The following is an 18,358-nucleotide window of genomic DNA, read 5'->3' on the forward strand; positions in this document are numbered from 1 at the left end:
CTTATTTAGGTATAAAGCCTTGCTCTTTAATGAGTGTTTTTGTCTTCTACAATGCTAGTGATCTTTGTAATTGCTCCTCCCGTTCCCACCCCACCAGTAAGGTCACTGCTGCCGCATTGGCCATTAAACTCTTTGCTCTTAACTTGCCATAAAAAAAGGCATCAAGGTGATTTGGATGGGAACACTAAGGTGGCAGGTCTGGTAGCAACCATGAGCATCAGGACTGGACTGGAGCCCCCAGGACCAACCTTACTACATAGGGCATGGCTGAGCCTTCAAAGCCTGCCAGCCTCCTTCCTTCCAAAACAATTTAAGAGCTTCTAGTGCACAGAGAAATGAATATTACTTTTATTTTGGGGATGAACACATACCCAAAAAACCATGCAATAAAATCAATTTTATCCTAGTAATCCTGTGGGCTAGTTACTAGCAGTACCCCAGCACTGACTGGTGGGCGTCCATATGCATTGGATTTAGATATGAAATTGGTTTGCTATATTTCTTTTTGGGCTGGTCTGATTTGGGGCTTTCCATTCACAGGAGACAGCCTATAGCCTAACCCTGGCATGGCCCAATTACTGATTTGTCTATTTCAAATATGCCACGTGCACCAAAGGCTTGTAATGTCTACAGACACACTTTCAGGTTATCTTCATCTCTGCAGCCAGTGACTGGCATGCACAAGTGAGTTAACTGGAAGGTCTGAATGCAGACTGTGCTGTGTTACAGAGGACAGAGAGGGACACACCTTCATCCATATCTTTGGAGAATCTGTTGAGAATCCGCCCAGTGGGTGTAGTGTCAAAGAACTTCATGGGGCTGCGAAGAATTCGTCGGAAGAGCTCATCATGGAGCCTGGAGGAAGCTCTAAGTGTTCCCTGGTAACACAGCAAAGGTTACTGGGGTTGTGTAGGGATGTCTGGCTATGCTGTCATTCACATCACGCCCACCGCCAAACAACTGAACTGGCTTACTGTGACCAAGGGGCCGAACCTCGCATCAGCCACGACCCAAAAGCAAATCTCTGCTCTTGCAGTCTTGAAGGCAGCTACAGAGTCTGTGCTGCTATGCGTTGGAAGGAAGATAATAATCCAAAAGAGGTTTTAACAGTGAAGAAGGTAGTAGCCCCAGGTGATGGAAGGTTGCAGTCAACCCAACTCATGCTTGGGCTGGCCCAAATTCAGGAAGTCTTTCTTGGGAGCTGAAGGCAGCCTCCTCACAATAATACCAAGAGGAGAGAATCAGAATGCCAGAGGCCCCAGCCATGCAGAAAGAGAGGGAGGGAAACACAATTGGCCTTGGTGCGTACCTTGACAAAGACAACCCCACGAACAGCTTTCAGTATCAACATGACTCCCATAGAGAGCGCATAGATGCCGGCATAGTAGCGCATGTGAGGGTTATCTTTCATACTGTTGCTCACAACAGTTTCATTTCCCAACATCACGGTGGTGTTCTGTGTGAAATCCAAGATCCCAGTTACATGGTTGTAGAAGACAAGAGCAGGCCAGAGGCTCACTGTGCCTGGGGCAATTTGATGACTCTCTCTTTCTTACGTATTTTAAAACTTTATTTTTTTTTTTAAATAAGCTTCTTTTTTTAAAAAAAAATTTCCATGGAAAAAAGAACCTGGCCAATCTGGAGTGGCAGAGAAATCCAAATCCTCTCACACCCACCCTAAAAGGGAAGCTCGAGTAGAAAGCCAAGATCTTTTTAACTGACTCAGTTACATAGCCACCGTCTGCCTATGTCCCCAGCTACAAACCCATTCCAGCTGTGCCCCAGTCAGGATCAGTGCTCCTTTATGCAAGGCACTGTATGAACACAAGATGATCCACCCCTCTTGATTTAAGCCAATGTCCCTTTAATCTTTACTGCAGCTGCACTCTGGACTGAGTATTTAATCTATAAATTAGGTCTATCAATACACCCAGATCTTTCTCTCTACTCTTAACTAATTCAGTGGCATTTAACTATAGATTTCTTGGGTGTTATTTCTACCCAAGTGCACCAGTGTATGTTTAGGCACACGGCATTTCAATTTGTAGCTCCATCCCCCCATTTTATTATCGTCAGTAAATGAAACGACTTTACACGTTCTAGCCTTATCTCAGTCATTAATACAATACTAGAGCATACTGATTAAAATAAAAACCACTCTTCAAACGTCCATGAAATACACACACTAATTCCAACCCTCTTTTGCATTAGTTCTTTAGTCTCCTGAAATAATCTCTCTAGCTGTATTTGGGGTATTTAAGGTTTCATGTGAAATTTTGTCTAGGAACTTTCTGAAAAGTCCAGAGATACTCAGTTCATATAGTCCAGTATCCTGTCTTCAACACTGAACAGCAAACAGATTCTTCCCAAAAAGGAGCAAGAACCCTACAATAGGGAAATGTGGAATAATCTATGCCCCACACTCACCCCTTGAAGGACTCACCCTAATCCCTAGTAGTTAAGGGACTTTCTTAAACCCTGAAGCATGAGGTTTTTATTCCTCCAAAACTCCTTGTTTGTATTAACTGTTATAATGCTGAATACTCCTGTTACACATATAAACCCCCAACCACCATGAATTTTACTTTAGACCCACATTTCATTTTGCAAACTAATCGCATTGGGACAACAGTTGCTGTTTTCCAGCTCCCGGTACTTCTGCAGTATCAAAGACGCCCTAAAAATAATGGTTAACGATTTGACTATATGAGCCCTAATCTTGTCTTGTTCACATATGGTACTTGATGTTTTACTGACCTTCATCTTTGCCAGATACTTGCTCAATAATTTCAGGCTCCTATTTTTAGTCATTACTACACAGGCAGATGCATCAGGAGCGGGCTGTTAATACTCTCCTCAAATACAAAGTTATTGTCCCTTAGTAGCAAAGCATTCCTGTCACTGTATAAGGGGCAGTGCTGCAGGGAGGGTTGGGGGAGCCTGTGGGGGTCATAGGCACCCCAAAATTTGCCTCAGCCACCCCTCCCCAGAGCTGGGCACGCAGCTCTCACTGTGACAGTCGCCCCTTCTTTGGGAACCTGATCCATGACTGGTGGGGCGCTTGGGGAGCTCACCCACTGCCATGCCCAAGGTGGCCATGCCCAAGTGGGTCTCTGCTGAGCTGGAGAGGGGGGACTGGGAGCCTATCTGTGCTGGTGGCTCTGGCTCAGGAGTGGGAGCTGCAGCTGTTGCTATACTGAACAAGCGCTCAGGCTCCTAAGTGCTCAGGCTAAAGGGACAGCACGCAACACACGCCCTCTCACATACGCACACACAGTTGTCCCGTCTCCCCCTCCCCCGACCTCCATTTGGCAGTGCTTTATTTATTTTGTGCTTTTTTTGTGTTGCCAGTTCATTTAGTTAAAAGCCAAACTGCTTTTGTTACTTGAACAAAGACTTTGGTTCATGGCGGTGAACAACAGTAACAGGAAGAGTGATCCCCTCCCCCAACAAAACAGCTTTACGTACGTTTTGAATTTTCAGAGTGTATGCATTTAATTGGCTTTTGGTCTGATGGAATGGAAATATGGGCTCTATCGGCTAGGGAATAAAGGTGTACTTCAGTTTTGGTCGGTTGTTTATTTTGTTTTAAACAGTAGGGAGTGTGCGTGTTGTTGTTTTGGGGTCTTTTTGGTATGTGCAAATGGCTAATTTTAAAATAGACTGCAGTAAATTGTCCAATTTAACGTAATTAGCTATTAGTATTATTTAGCCAGTCATTTTTCCCCCCAGAAGTTTGCATTTGTTTATTGTTAATATTATTTATTGATTGATTGACGTAGGCTTTTTCCTGTTTATTTCTGATCCTCTCATTTTCCTGTCCTCCATCGTAGTTAAGCACCCCATTGTTTACTTTAACAACCCTAGCTCGTTGTGCTCCATTGCGCCTGGTCATGTGAATACATACTTTACCTTCCCTCAGTTGCTTCTGATTAAAAAAAGAAAAGTGCAGGGTTTTTTTTTTTTCTTGCAGCTAGTTTAGAACAACTGGTCATTTATTCCCACTGGTTTGGACATCCAGGCTGGAACTCCACTGAGGATTACCAGTATACCAGGGATGAATTTTACATAATTCACACAAGCTGCCTCTCCACCACCTCTTTAAATGCCAGTCAAGTTTCACCAACCGGGCTTTTTGCTAACACACACACACGCACACCAGGTTATTTCACTTAATAAGGTTCTTCTCGTCATAAATGACCTTCAGATCTTTAAATGTATCCACTCTCAACCTAAGCCCCGCCAATGGAGAAAATGCTGCACCATCCTAGGTTGTCATCCCCATCTCCCAAACTATTCCCAATACTCATTTTACTTAACAGTCATCTCCTTTGACAATATAAAAGTGTTATCCCACCAGATGTCCAGGTCACAGTGACAGCAAAGTGATGGACAAAATTAGCTATCGCACTTGTTGCTTGAATACTGTAAAGTAGCCACCCCCCACTGCACTGCTCTGCTCCCACTCCTTACGCTGACAGAGCCAAGGAAGAAGGGGCCAACACCAGACTACATGAGCTGCTGACTATTTTCTTTTCCCCCCGTAGATTTCTGTCAGGCTCGGGGGCTAGCTTCTTTCAGATGAGATCATCTCCTGAAGAGCCCTCCTAACTATCTTCCTTTATGAAGTAGAGTTAGATTTGTCCTAGACTACCCCAAGCAATCCTAGGAAGGCAATCCCCCCCTGCCTATTAGAGAGAGTTAGAAGTTCCGATTTCTCTTACCCCGCTGCCTTGCTTGATCCAGTAACTCAGCCACCAGTTGCTGAACGCCATGCTGCCCACATTCAGCACAAAGAGTGCCATGATGATCAGGAATGCAACGGGGCCTCCAGCTGCCTGGATATAGGTGCCATAAACAGACCAGGGGACAGAGCCTTTGCCCTTCTCTTCCAACTGCATCAACTGGCCTAGGAAATACAATGGGACGAAAAAAGGGTGAGGGGAGAAGAGTTGCTTCATAAGACTTTAAAAAGTTGTTTACTTCACATATAAGGGATTGTATCACCATAGACCCATAGGAGGAACACTCACTGTACAGCAGTGGTCCCCAAACTCAGGGGCGTGCCCTCCTACGGGGTGCAAAGGAATGTTCCACTCTACCCCCAGCTCCGCCCCAGCCCCCGGCTGCGACTCTGCTCCAGCCCTGCCCCACCAGCCACAGCTCCGCTTCCGGCCATGGACTCAGCCTCAGCTCCCGGCCCCAGCTTCTGGAGGGGCATGGACAGATTCCATTATGGGTAAGAGGGGCACAACAGAAAAAGTTTGGGGACCACTGCTGTACAGAGTAGTTCTGAGAGCCTAGTTGTTACTTTGCACACAGAACTCAAAGATTCAAGCAACAGAAGAAAGCCACAGAAGACATTTCAATGGCAGAGTCATGAACAGCCTGGAAAGTATGTGAGGGCTCAAACAACCTGAGACTGGTGCCAACATCAGCATCTTTTGATTCTCACCGGTTTATTGTTAACAAAAAAGACGCTGATGGGGAAGATCAGAGCTTTCCATTCTTTATACCCAGATGCTGCTTCCTCCCCAGAATTAAGCATGCCAGTAGGTAAACACAAATGCCCCTCTTGCAACAGCAGGGAAGAGACGTGTGGGAGGTAGGGATGCTGATAGCTAAAGCCAGCAACATGTCACTTGCTGATTACAGCTGACTGTGCCAACTTATTTAAACTGGAATAGTGCTGAACAGACCATCTCGTATTTCTAATGGATGGTCGCTGGTCGCCCAATGCACGTGTACGATGTGCTATCGGCAAGACAAGTGACCAAGATGTAGGGCAGCTTTCAGAACTTTTGAGCTTCAGAAAGTGAACATTTCAGGGTCACCAATGTATGCCATGATAAAAGTCAGAAATCTGATTCCACAGTTACCTTCCTCCTTCTTCACCACTTTCTCCTTCTTCACAGACCCTGCTTTGGCGCTTTTATCCTGGTTTTTTTTTAACGAACTGCTTGTGCTCTTCTTTACATTAATCTGTAGAAAACAAGCTACACTGAAACATACTAAAGCACTTGTTCTCAACCTGTTTACCACTGGGGGCTGTGTCTGCAGCTCTCTCTGGGTTAAGTAGGGTGCATCCACACAGTACATATACTACCTATATGGCCCTGAGGATGTCACATGGGCCGCAGCTGTGTCCTGATTGGGCCACAGGTTGAGAACTACAGTACGAGAGTCATCTATTTTTTCAGACAGATATTGAGTTCCAGTAGCTTAGTGTACATACCCAGACAGGACACTCACTGGAAAGAATGCTTGTCCACTATACATGATTTCACTAAGACTGACTGACAACCACAGACAGAGTAAGTTCTCCCCTCCTATTGTCCTGTGCTGTTATCTGTTTGTACTGTGGTAATGTCCAAAGGCCCCCCAATCAGGATGAGAGTCTCACTGTGCCAGGTGCTGCCCATGCACATGGGAGGATATAATCCCTCTTTCAAAGAGGGTCTACAGTCTAATCAAGACATCTTTCTCAGAAACCTCCCCAAGCTCCCTTCCAAGAAGGTACATAGGAGCTGATAGTCTCTTCCAGATACAGTGTTGCTCCCAAGACAGCCTAAGCAGTCACTACAGAGCAAAGTGAGAGCCTTACATCCCCAGACACTGAACGCACAACCTCTGAGAAGCATACACAGAGTTACTGTTCTAAACCTGGGTCATTCTCCCAAATAAGGAAGTTACAATCTGGGAACAGAATGTATATTTCAATTTTCAGGCTAACCCCACTGAAACCCTTATACGTCTTCAGGACCATCTTCCCAGGCTTTATGCTAAAAAGAGATCATTCACACTTGTCAAACCAGAGAGAATATCTATCTCCATTGAGCCCTTTCTTCCAATTCCATACGGACTACAAATCCACTGCCCATTCCATGCGCTCGTGCTTATGGAGAGGTAATGGAGGCCAGCCAAGTAAGCAGGTTGGAGAATCTCATATTAACCAGGATTGCTTTAATTTAAAAATGACAGCACCACACTCGTCACAGCACTGAGAAAGACCATGCGAGGTAACTGATTATATTCATTCCTCTGCCTCTTCCATCAGCACTACCAAGAAGAAAATCCAATCAAGCACCTCCTACCACTAAACCCATCTCCAACCACATCACAATTCCATCTCACCAGCATGTCTTGGGTCTGATGTCTCTAAGAGGTATTCAATCCATGAATGATCGGCCTCTTATCTCTTGATAAACACACCAGGTTAGTCTCCTAATCTAATTCAATTAAGATAAGGGCAGTGATTTCTGTTAAACATTCAGAACAAAATTCTGAAAACTCTCTCCAATAAAAAGCAAGAACACTGCTACCTCCCAGGCATGGCTGTTGAGGAAAATACTGTGGGGAGAGGATGAGACAGTGAAATGGCTGAAACTTTTAACACTGTAGAGACAAACTCAATCTCCCACTGAATGGTTCCTGCTTGAAGCCATTTCGGTAATTGCATTAAAGGGTGGCCAGCTGACTGAAGAGCAGCACACAAATCCCAGTTGCATTTTATGGCAATTTCTCTTCAGCAGGCCCCAGTAAAAATTTTTTTTTGGCCAGTTTCAATCAGAAGATGACGACACGTCTGGAGTTAAATTGCAGCATTTTGCTGAGTAGGACTTTTGGACAAGTAATGTTACTTCTGTTGTGTCTCAGTCATCTCACATTAGAAAAATGGGTAAGAAGCCAGGAAGAAACATAAAACCAAGAGCTGGACTGAGCTGAGCTAACTTGGGAAGATACCATCTAAAAATGAGATGCCCATTGAAGAAGGGGATATGCATCCTCCTGTGAGCACGACAGCGTAAACCAATACCTTTCCTCCATATTAGATCAACTAGTTCAGGGGCAGTACTGCATGAGAGAGGCAATCCAATAGAAAACAGCCTGCAGGAGATTCAAACTGCCAAATCATCATACCAAGTCATTTTCCAGACTTCTTTCAAGTGACTAAGAACGTGGTTCATCTGAATTCTAAGTACAGGCAAAGGTCATAATATTTTTAAAAATGGAGTGGAGTACCTCAATGTGTGGTGCCTCTCCCAGCTGCAGGCTATTAAAAATCACAGCATAGTCGCCATTTAAGTTCATCAGTCCCTCATGGCTTCCTCTTTCTGTGATACAGCCCTCTTTCATAACGATTACTTCATCACAGTCAACAAGATACTGGAGACAATGAGAGTGAGAACATGGCTTCATTATCTCAGATTGTCAGAAAAAACACACTTGAATTTTCTCAGTAAATAGCCTTCTGGACGTGAAAGTCAGTACTCCTCCGTGCACACCTGATTGGTTAAGAACCCTGTACTGATTAGAGCACTGTGATTACTTCTACAGTACATATAAAACACAGCTTGCGTGATTTAACAGAGACTTTCTGCAGAATGTTGGGGAGATGCATTCAGGTGGCTTTGAACACTAAAAATTATGACATACCAGTTACAATGAGTTTTATCAGCAGAACAGGTGACAAGACCCCAGTCTCAGAGTACATTTATTTACAACACTAGGCTGGATTCACTGACTTCAAATCCCACGTATTCTAAAATGATAAACAGGCTTTATGCACTTCAGTATTCAGGTTAGTAGAAAAACTGCTTTTGACCGGGTCATCCCTCTACCAGACCCATCTTCAGCCAAGCATTCCCAGCTCCTGTTAGCCACCTACCAGACAGCCCTGGCATAGGCTATTTACATCACTGCCAATGCTCTGTGTACAACACACAAATGAATAAAACTTAGGGCACGTCTTCACTGGCAGCGCTTTAACGTGGCTTGTGTAGTCACGGCACAGCACTGGGAGGAAAAAACCACCTCCACGAGGGGAGCAGCTCCCAGGGGTGCACTGTCTACACCGGCACTTTACAGCGCTGAAATTTGCTGTGCTTAGGCGGGTGTTTTTTCACACCCCTGAGCAAGAAAGTTGCACCGCTGTAAAGTGCCAGTGTAGACAAGCCCTTAAACTACACAGCCTGAGGGTGCCATGTTGTAACAGACCAGAGCATGGGAATCTACAGTAAGAGGCAAAAGTGACTAACCAAAAAGCATTCTATCTGAACACTTAGAAAAGATCCAAGCAAGGAAGTGTAAGGGATACTGTACCTGAAGCTGATGGGTGATGAACAGGACAGTTTTTGACTTCAGATGCTTCCTTATTGCACTGTTAAAAATATGGTTTCCTACATGTGCATCTAAGGCACTAAGAGGATCATCAAGGATGTAAATACTCTTGTCACTGTACAGGGCTCGGGCAAGACTGATCCTCTGACGTTGGCCTCCACTCAGGTTAGCCCCTCGTTCACCAATCTGTATAATATACACAAAGTTATTGAGTTTCTTTTTGCAACACTTAACACAAGGCCTGAGATCCCTGGTGTAACTAATACAGTTAATGGAGTAACAGCAAGAATTAGAATGGGCCACATTAAAATTTAGGCGACTTATTTATTGTAAAAGGAAACTTATAGTGCATACCCCTAATGCTAACATGCTTGAAACATTCCTATTAAACAGCCAGCAGATACTATGATTTTTATTAATTATTTTTAATCTAAGTTTTAAAAGGTCTCTCTAAGGAAACTAATTCCCAGTGCAATGAAAAATTCCCACATTACAGAGTTAAAAAGCCTGGAGTAATCAGTCTCCATACAGTCCAGAATCTACAAGAAGAGGATTTTTCCCATCAGTTTATAAGCACACCAGACTGATGCCCTCCCTACCCCACCACAGCATGTCAGGCTAACACTTCAATCCACCCATCCTACTCTCTGTGTTATCACAGCCAGGACTTTTACCTCCGTCAGGTCCCCATTAGGTAGGATGGCTAGGTCAGGTCTCAGACAGCAGCCATTCAGCACAGTGTTGTACCTAAAGAATATGGATAAGACAAGCAGTGAGCACTAGCACTTATGAGGGTACCCTGCTAATGGAGCATTATTTTTATTCCCACACAAACACCAGACAATCTTCTCGCTTTGAGCAATTAACTACTGATCTGCCTCATCAGTAAACTGCAGATAGAACTTTGGGACCAATTTCAGAAGCATTACAAGAAGCACAGTGAAGAGAAGCCAGATTCACTTGAGAGGCTATGCCAGCACAGACTCTGGTAGAGATCCCTGGGGTGGAAAGTTTGTATGTCGGGAGGGTCACATAAGAGACCAGTGCAGCAGGAACAGATGTTGCACTGGATAGGAGGAGGGCATGGCTAAGGAAGCCACAGAGTGCATCAAGCCAGTGCCTCACCACAGCAGCAGCTACCATCAGACCTCAGTGTTCTCAGGAGAGTTAAAGCTGCCATCCTAGAGAGGATGGGTGCAGAAACACCAACTACCATCTGCCAGCTGGAACTTCCCTTCTGGTGCAGGTGACTTAGGCAGGGAGGGGTAAGTCTATCTGGCATCAGCTTTCCTGATGCTGGCCCAAGAATCCCTAAGCTTTCAGGCTCATGAAAGTGTTCTATTTGACAAACCTTTCTTCATCAAACTCCTTTCCAAAAAGGATGTTGTCTCTAAGCGTAGCATTGAGGATCCAGGCCTGCTGGGCTACATAGGCAAAATTTCCATTCACTGCAATGCTACCCTCCAGCAGGGTCATCTAGAAGACAAGACAGAAGGTCTTGAAATTATGCTATTTCAAGGGTTTGTGTGTAATCCCCCTATATAAAACAAGACAGACCCCACTGGAAATCTCCATAGGAAGCAGAACCAGCATACAATGTAACTCAAAGATCCAGTGTGTGTATGTGTTTGTCTTTTTGAAGGTCCCACACAAATACTGTGTGTTTACTCTGAACTTCTCAAAAGCTTGAATTTCAAATACTGGGCATACATGGACAGATTGTCACAAGAGCTCAGGCCCCAGATAGGCACCTAAATGAAGTAGCTAGATCTTCAGAACTGCTCAACACGAACAATTCCCAAGGAAAGCAGAAGAAGCTGCTGGATACAGAGCCCTTATGAAAATCTGTTCCACAGTCCAGAAAGCATTCATCTAATGGATTATAGCAATTTTAAGACTGTTTGTAACCTAAATGTGATCTATTTGATCAGTGTATGATCTAAATTATAGGTCAGATTAATCATCATATGGACGGAGACCAATAAAACAAATGCAGCTGCTGGCAGAGAAGAGAAAAAGGGAGAAACCATAAAAATATAAATTCTCACCTGTCCTAAAATGGCTGAAATAAGTGAAGTTTTTCCACTCCCCACACTGCCACAAATCCCAACAAGTTTTCCCTAAAACAGAAAAAAATGTAAGTTATGGTAACACATTAATCAATCCCCCTAGACTATCTGCAGTATCTCAAACAGAGAAAGGGGATTTAACACTAAAGCTAATGGAAATGGGGTATATCAAATGGGAGAAAGAATGAGACATTGACCAAGTCTAGCCTAAGAAAACAATTGGTGAATACTTTCCATCAGCAACCAAAACTGAGAGTGAACAGGATAGGTGAAAGGCAGATTCACTAACTCGCTGAGCCACTAAGCTTTCCTCTGTGTAAAGACAGGTGACCAATTCCTTTCCATACAGCTCTGATGCAACCAAACTTTAAATGCCGAATTCAGCTCTGGGCACCACAATACCAGAAAGATATTGCCTGACTGGACAGAGCACTGAAGAGCTACCTGAACCAAAGGGAGTCTTTCCATTAACTTCAATTGGCTTTGGATCAGTCCCAAAATGACCAAAGGAGTGAAGGGACTGACTTATGAGGAAAGATTAACTTTGCACAGTTTGTCTAGGAGACAGCTAAGGGGGAGGAGAGGAAAGGTAACAGCCCAAGACATGTTAAGGGTTTAACACTAAAGAGTGAAGATAGCCTAAATCTCTCTCATTTCCATTATTGCTGATTATAGCCTTACGTATTGCACCGAACAGCTATCAGATAGATACCTTCCTGATTGTGAGATGGATCTGGTTTAGGAACAGCCTCTCTGGGAAGAGCTAGAAGCATATCACTTGGAACTTTTACCAACAGACTGGACAACACATTTGGAAATAGGCAATAGGGAGCAATCTTGCCTTGGCTCCCAATTAGACAGAAGGGATGGGATCCGAGAAGTCTTTTCCATCTCTAATCACAATCTCTAAGCTTCTAGTAGTCTATGAGTCCTAGTCAACAGTTTAACAATAGTGTTGAATGGTACTTAACAGAGAAAGTCCTACTGACACCACATTAAATGCCCAATGAATTTATCAGAATTACTCTGATTACGAAAGAATCAAAAAAATTAAGCATCTGTTAAAAAAAAAGTTGTCAGCTGCTGGTAACGGATAAGAACACTGCTGGGCTCTTGTACATAAGTTTTTCCTGCTTTTACAACAATGTAGCTTTATACTATCAAACACGAATTTAGTCTTCTTTCAAGGTTCCTGAAAACTCCTATGACTATGTGGTCACATTGTTTAAGTCACAGGGTTTAAAATACACCACCATCTGACTATACAAAAGATTTTCTGAGTTTTTCCAACAAGTAACTTGGAAGTCGGACGTACAAAAACATTCTTATTAAATATGCTCTGGATTAAGCTTGATTTTTTTGTTCAACATTTTATCGTATTTTTATCCACCTAAACTCCAGGTGCTTGTAGCATCTATAAGTCCCTCTGGATCCTTCTACAGAATTACTGAGGACTAAACATTCTTCAGTGAAACACCTCTGCTATGCTAAACCAGAGCAATGTCGATCATTCCAAATGCACCTGCACAAGGTCCTCAGTTTAACTGAATATCTGCAAAGTCACAAACAGCTGTAGAAATAAGTTCTGTGCTGAAAACCCTTGCTGCAATGTTAAGATCTCTGCATACTTAATAGCTTGCTCATGATAGATACCGTACTGAAAACAAACAAAACCTTCACTGAGCCCATGGCAGGGGTGATAAAGCCCAGAGTTCTGCAACTAATGGTACCAGTTTGCAATGATCCAGGTGGATAAAAGTGGCACAGCTGCTTGGATCAAGATGGGACATTACATACTGGTATTTACAGTTGTCATGGGCTGCACATGCATATTAGAGAGAAATGGCAGCAGTGATCTGCTCCATTTAATACGAATTAAGACAGCCCTTTCCACAGGAATGCCAGGCCAGGAGGGTTCTTGGGATATGCTATAGTTTTTTCTCCTCACCTTTTCAATCTCCAGGTCGATATTGTAGAGAGTCCTCTGAAGCCGAAAGTTAACTAGATGGATGTTTTTGTTTTCTTCCTCAGGGCTAGGATGGTCATCACTGTCCACTAGAAGATGGCCCTTCTGCTCAGCCAGCACCGCTTGCGGTCCCTCATGCTGTAGCTTCATTTTCTCCTTCTTGCCCTTGGTGACCTTCTTGTCTCTTTTCATTTTAGGGGTCAGCTTTGGTGAGCTCTGGACACTGGCGTGGGAGAACTCCCAAGCCAAGGTAGCATTTTTCACCTCTATCGCGATGTGAGGACTGGCTGGTTTTTTCTTTATCATATGAACCTCTTCCATTAGAAACAAACTCTGATAGAAGTTGTGAGAGAGGTGTAAAGATGAGACACCTGGTCAAGACTGGGGGACAAGCCTATGGCACACTCATGCAGCAAAACACATCAGGCTGTACAGTAGGAGGAAGCTGAAGAGCAAAAGGTAGCTCATTAGTGTAAATTAACTCCAGGCCTGCTAAGGGGCCTGAGCATTCCTGAATGAGGTGGAAGCTCTTAGATACTGTAAGACTTTCACAGAATTATTATATTTTGGACACGGATATGTATGCTGTAGGGTGGAATGGGAGGGGAGGTTAGCGCTTTTGAAGATGTTTGCAGTTGCTTGCCTTATATTTCCAAATATAAGGCATAATAGCAGAGGGCATGAGAATGAAGGAGAGGTGCTCACATGCCTAGCACAACAACTCCTTACAGACTTTTCCCATAACTAGAAGGGATGGGATGGCTTGTTGCACCCACGTGCAGAAGAGGTATAATTTCTGCTGGAAAAAGCCACCTGAGACAAAGTTAGCTCATTTGTGAAGTCTTGGGAATGTGCAGCAGTAACAACTAACACAGTAAGTCCACTGTATAGTTTTCCACCACACCCATCTCTCCTTAAGACCACAGTTATAGATTCTGTAGAGGTTTTCCCACAGTTCAGTTACCAAATCCACACGATAAAACAGCTTTCAATTAGACAACCTGCATTTTGAACTGAACAGGCACTTTTCAATTAGGAGCATTTTAAACTACCAACAAGAATCACTCTAGTACTCGTGAGTCATCCCTCTAAATCATGCACCTGCAAGAAAGCCTCAGACATAGGAGAGAGCCAAGCAGTCAGCTACGTTTCTATTTGTATTTGTATTTCTATTTATTACCGACCACCACAGCCAGCTCATTACCCTCTGCACAGGTGACAGTAGGAGCCTCAAAGAACTTGAGTGATATTACCTCACACCTTCCCCTCGTCACAAAGACACTGCCTTCAGCGTTTTTGAATTTAAAAAAAGTCTGATTTTAGGGCAATTCAAAATTAGGATCAAATGAAGAAGGTGCCTCATGAGCCTTTGGATTTCCCAAGTATTCCCCTGTAGATTGCGCTGTCTGATTGTACTTAGGCACAGGCTTCTTTCATGCCATTGATTACATGAAGTCCATCTAACTGACATTACCTGTATGCAGACTTCGGGATACACAGTCATGTTTGGAAACATCAGTGAGATGTTAAAAGCCTAGAACTATATAACTATCTAAGAGATAAAACAGATCACTGGCTTGTCCAGGGAGTTTGCACTGGGAGAGCACACACACAAGTGTGCTCTCAGGGATTGAGAGGTGAGAGAGGAGTGTTTCTGTGATCTGAACTGCAAGTTTCCTGCCTTAGATTTAGTTTAGACAGACTGCAATGTTACATTTTATTCCCAAAATTCTTCATGCCACATGAATATACATCTATCTAAGCAACAACCACCTTGGGTTAGGCATTTTCTTTCTGACAGTTAGAGTTAAAGCAAGAGTAGAGAGTCTGAGGCTTTGTCACTGACAACTACATGTACTTCGTATGTGAGGAAAGTGAAAGTCACTGCTCTCTCCTGTTCTGTTTCCCTCCACACATATTTCTAGCATCCATTACATTTTCTGCTCTGCAGCTGCAAACCTCCACTAACATAGGTTTAGAACAACCACCTAAGCAAATTGGACATGTATTGGTGGTACCATATGGCTGAAAAAACAGTGCAATTTTGGGCTACATATATCATGGGACAGGAGGGCGATAGGGCCACCAATAACTGCCAGAGGTTAGGATGAAACATTCCTTTATTCTCCATTATGGACTTTCTTGCACTTTTCTCTGAAGCACTTGCTATACTGGCTATTGTTGGTGACAGGATAGCTGATCGGACAGACCATTGGCCTGATTCATACTGGAGATTAGAGAAGGTCTATTATACACACATAGGTTAGGAATTCTCCCATTTCTCTGCCATCTAAATTTACATTAATGTACAGATGGATCAAAATCAGCATTCCAGATCAGGACACCTGAACTTCAGGTATACAGGTCCAGATATTCTAGCTTGGGCCCAATCTCTGGTGGTCAAGGAGCAGAGAAAGAAGTGATCAAAAGGACCTTAAATCATTTAAAAATCAAGAAGCTAAAATTCAAAAATGATCATAGTGACAAAGACTCATATGCTCACTAAAGACTTACACCTTGGACACAGATTACTCTTCAGATGCTTTAATGGAACAGGTTTCAGAGTAGCAGCCATGTTAGTCTGTATTTGCAAAAAGAAAAGGAGTACTTGGGGCACCTTAGAGACTAACGAATTTATTTGAGGATAAGGATGCATCCGATGAAGTGAGCTGTAGCTCACGAAAGCTTATGCTCAAATAAACTGGTTAGTCTCTAAGGTGCCACAAGTCCTCCTTTTCTTTTAATGGAACAGAATTCCAATACCACAAACCTTTTTTGGTTACAAATAAAAATGTATCCCCAGTTCTTGGAAAGTCAGTCTGCAGAAGTACAAATGTAACACATGCTGGGTTTCACTGAGGAAATATACCATTGAGTTCTAGCTACAGTGAATTCTCCTCTATGAGCCTGCTCTTAAAAGACAGTATAGGAACTGCTGTACTAGATAAGACGTGTGGTCCCCACCTAGTCCAGTATCCTGTCTCCAATAGTGTCTAGCACCGGTGCTTCACAGGAAGGTGCAAGAAATCCTGCAGTCATCAGATGTGAGACAGCCTGCTCCTCAGGAAGGTGTCATCTTAACCCTTAATAGTTTGCGACTGGCTTAAGCCACGAGTATGAGGTTTTATACCCTTTCTGCAGGGAGTAAGAGCTGCACATATAACCAGAGAACAACCTCCAGCCTGCTCCAAAATATCCTTGGCATTAAAATGATTCCTTAGCATAGTCAACTGCATTCATATATTGTAAGAGATGCTCCACACGTAAGGATAAAATTATATGGCCAAAAGACCACTCACCTTGTATCTGTCAACAGACACAGATGCCTCAGATAGAGACTTCACAGAGAAAGGGGTTACTTTCAGAGCAAACGTCATGGAATTGAAGACTGTGACCACTGTGAAAGCCTAAACACAGGACAGACAAACAAAACAAAAAGCTTTTGGCGGCAGTATCCATTAACAATTCCAAACCACCAAGGATTAAGCTCCATCAACAGCAGCAACTCAAGACCATTCCACTTGAGAAGGAAAGGTCTGCAATTCCAGACGAGCCATTTAAATATAACATACTCTGACCTGATACAGGAAAAGGCAGGGTCCTCCCCATCACAGAGTTTTAGAATAGACTAAACAGGGAGATATAGCCCAAGTGTTTGTAGTTCCATTGGAAATGACATAAACAGAAGACCTACAGGGTGCTGCAGGTTACGGCTTTAGCCTCTCACTTCTAGAGACCTGGGTTCAAATTCTACCTTAGGTCACAAGGGAAGACAAACTGGTCTCCTACATCCAGCTGCACAACTTCAGCAAAAACTTCTAGTGTCCCAGTCTCCTTTTTGCAGAAGCCTGTTTCTGCCAAGAGAACACAGGTGCAGATCATGCCCACAAACGAGGATACTGGGTCTTCTTCCCAGATGAAAATTTGGCCCTGAGCCCCTGCTCTTGGGAGGCCAGGACTTAATAGCATTGGCCAACCTGTGCACAGGAAGATTGTGTAACTCCTGCCTCTACTTTGTGCCATCAAATACTCACTTCTGTGAGCCAAACCACAAAATAAAGAAGACTCTCACAGATCTGGAGTATTTTGAATTGCACCCACTTAGGATTACAACAGTTTAACCAAGAAAGGCTACTGCAGGAGTGATATTATAAAGCAACATTCCCAACTCTGTGATGAGCCAGTCAATTACCTGAGCTGCTGTGAGATCATAGCCAAGGATCATATGGACAGAGAACGTCACGACACTGGCAATAACCACAACAATTGGAGCCACTCCCACAGTGATGCTCTGGAAGTAACCTGCACGCTCTAAGATTTTACGTTCTTCCTCTCGGATTTCTAGAAATACAAAAACCACCACCACATCTGAGGTGCAATTCAGACAGATACAAATGCAGCAGGCACAACTAATGCATTGGGAACACTAGGAGTAAGAGAGAATTACCCTCTTCTGCTTTAGCATTTCTCATGTTCTAGAAAGAGCTACCTTTACAGGAGGGTAGAAGAATAAGCGTACGTGTAACTCAGTGAGGCTGGCATCCTGATCACTCTTATTACATTTAAAAACTGACCAATTTGTACTAGGTCAGTCAAGATTAGTACTCATAGTAGAAGCCACTCCAATATTAATAAAGGTCTTTAAGCCCAAAAGTTAGAGGGAAGCATTGTGCTAAAAGGTGAGACTTTGGAACAGAGATTGCCATGCCAGCCCATTGTAAAAGAAGAAGAGCAGGACGTCCGAGGGATGGATGATCTAGCACACCACACATGCAAGAGCATCTACCGAAGTGAGCTAGGAGGATCCAGCAGGATGTGGCTGGGTGGCGTGTTTTTTAAAGGGAGATGCGTTTACAGAGTGTCTGCACTCACTTTGAACATTCTGAGAGAATGCTTTGACCCAGGCATACATTTTAATGAATTTAATATAGTTAAGAACTTCATTCATCTTCTGCACACGCTCATCGGTCGCCGACACACATTTCCTTCTGAAATAAGCTGTGAGCCGTGATACAAACATCTGAAACAAGAAGAGGCACCATACATCTTAGCAGCAACTCAGAAATGGCAAATGCAACCAATTCCACAAACCACAGAAGAAAGCAAGTAGACTGATAAAGGGACATCAACGACAGGACAACCGGATACCCTCCCTGGCCAAAGTGATGAGCTGGAAATGCCCCTTCAGAGCATCACACTTCAT

General features: G+C 43.5%; 1 protein-coding gene across 6 annotated transcripts in view; it reads right to left on the reverse strand.

Moving 5' to 3' along the window:
- The window catches only part of ABCC5 (ATP binding cassette subfamily C member 5), a 65,532-nt gene that overhangs the window by 13,340 nt on the left and 33,834 nt on the right, over positions 1-18,358 (reverse strand). For 2 of the 6 annotated variants that reach the window (XM_037908698.2, XM_037908697.2), the window contains exons 8-20: positions 18,028-18,175; positions 17,348-17,496; positions 16,455-16,562; positions 13,138-13,488; positions 11,169-11,240; positions 10,472-10,596; positions 9,795-9,867; positions 9,103-9,306; positions 8,023-8,166; positions 5,880-5,982; positions 4,725-4,909; positions 1,310-1,456; positions 749-878 (exon numbers count right to left, since the gene is read on the reverse strand). In XM_037908698.2, coding sequence (XP_037764626.1) covers positions 749-878; positions 1,310-1,456; positions 4,725-4,909; positions 5,880-5,982; positions 8,023-8,166; positions 9,103-9,306; positions 9,795-9,867; positions 10,472-10,596; positions 11,169-11,240; positions 13,138-13,488; positions 16,455-16,562; positions 17,348-17,496; positions 18,028-18,175 — 1,939 coding nt within the window. Of the gene's footprint in view, positions 1-748; positions 879-1,309; positions 1,457-4,724; positions 4,910-5,879; positions 5,983-7,578; positions 7,586-8,022; positions 8,167-9,102; positions 9,307-9,794; positions 9,868-10,471; positions 10,597-11,168; positions 11,241-13,137; positions 13,489-15,500; positions 15,506-16,454; positions 16,563-17,347; positions 17,497-18,027; positions 18,176-18,358 lie in introns of those variants that run through there. The other 4 variants (XM_043522384.1, XM_037908699.2, XM_043522385.1 and 1 more) reach the window with 3 other exon arrangements.

Source organism: Chelonia mydas, chromosome 9, assembly GCF_015237465.2.
Source record: "Chelonia mydas isolate rCheMyd1 chromosome 9, rCheMyd1.pri.v2, whole genome shotgun sequence".
NCBI lineage: Eukaryota > Metazoa > Chordata > Testudines > Cheloniidae > Chelonia > Chelonia mydas.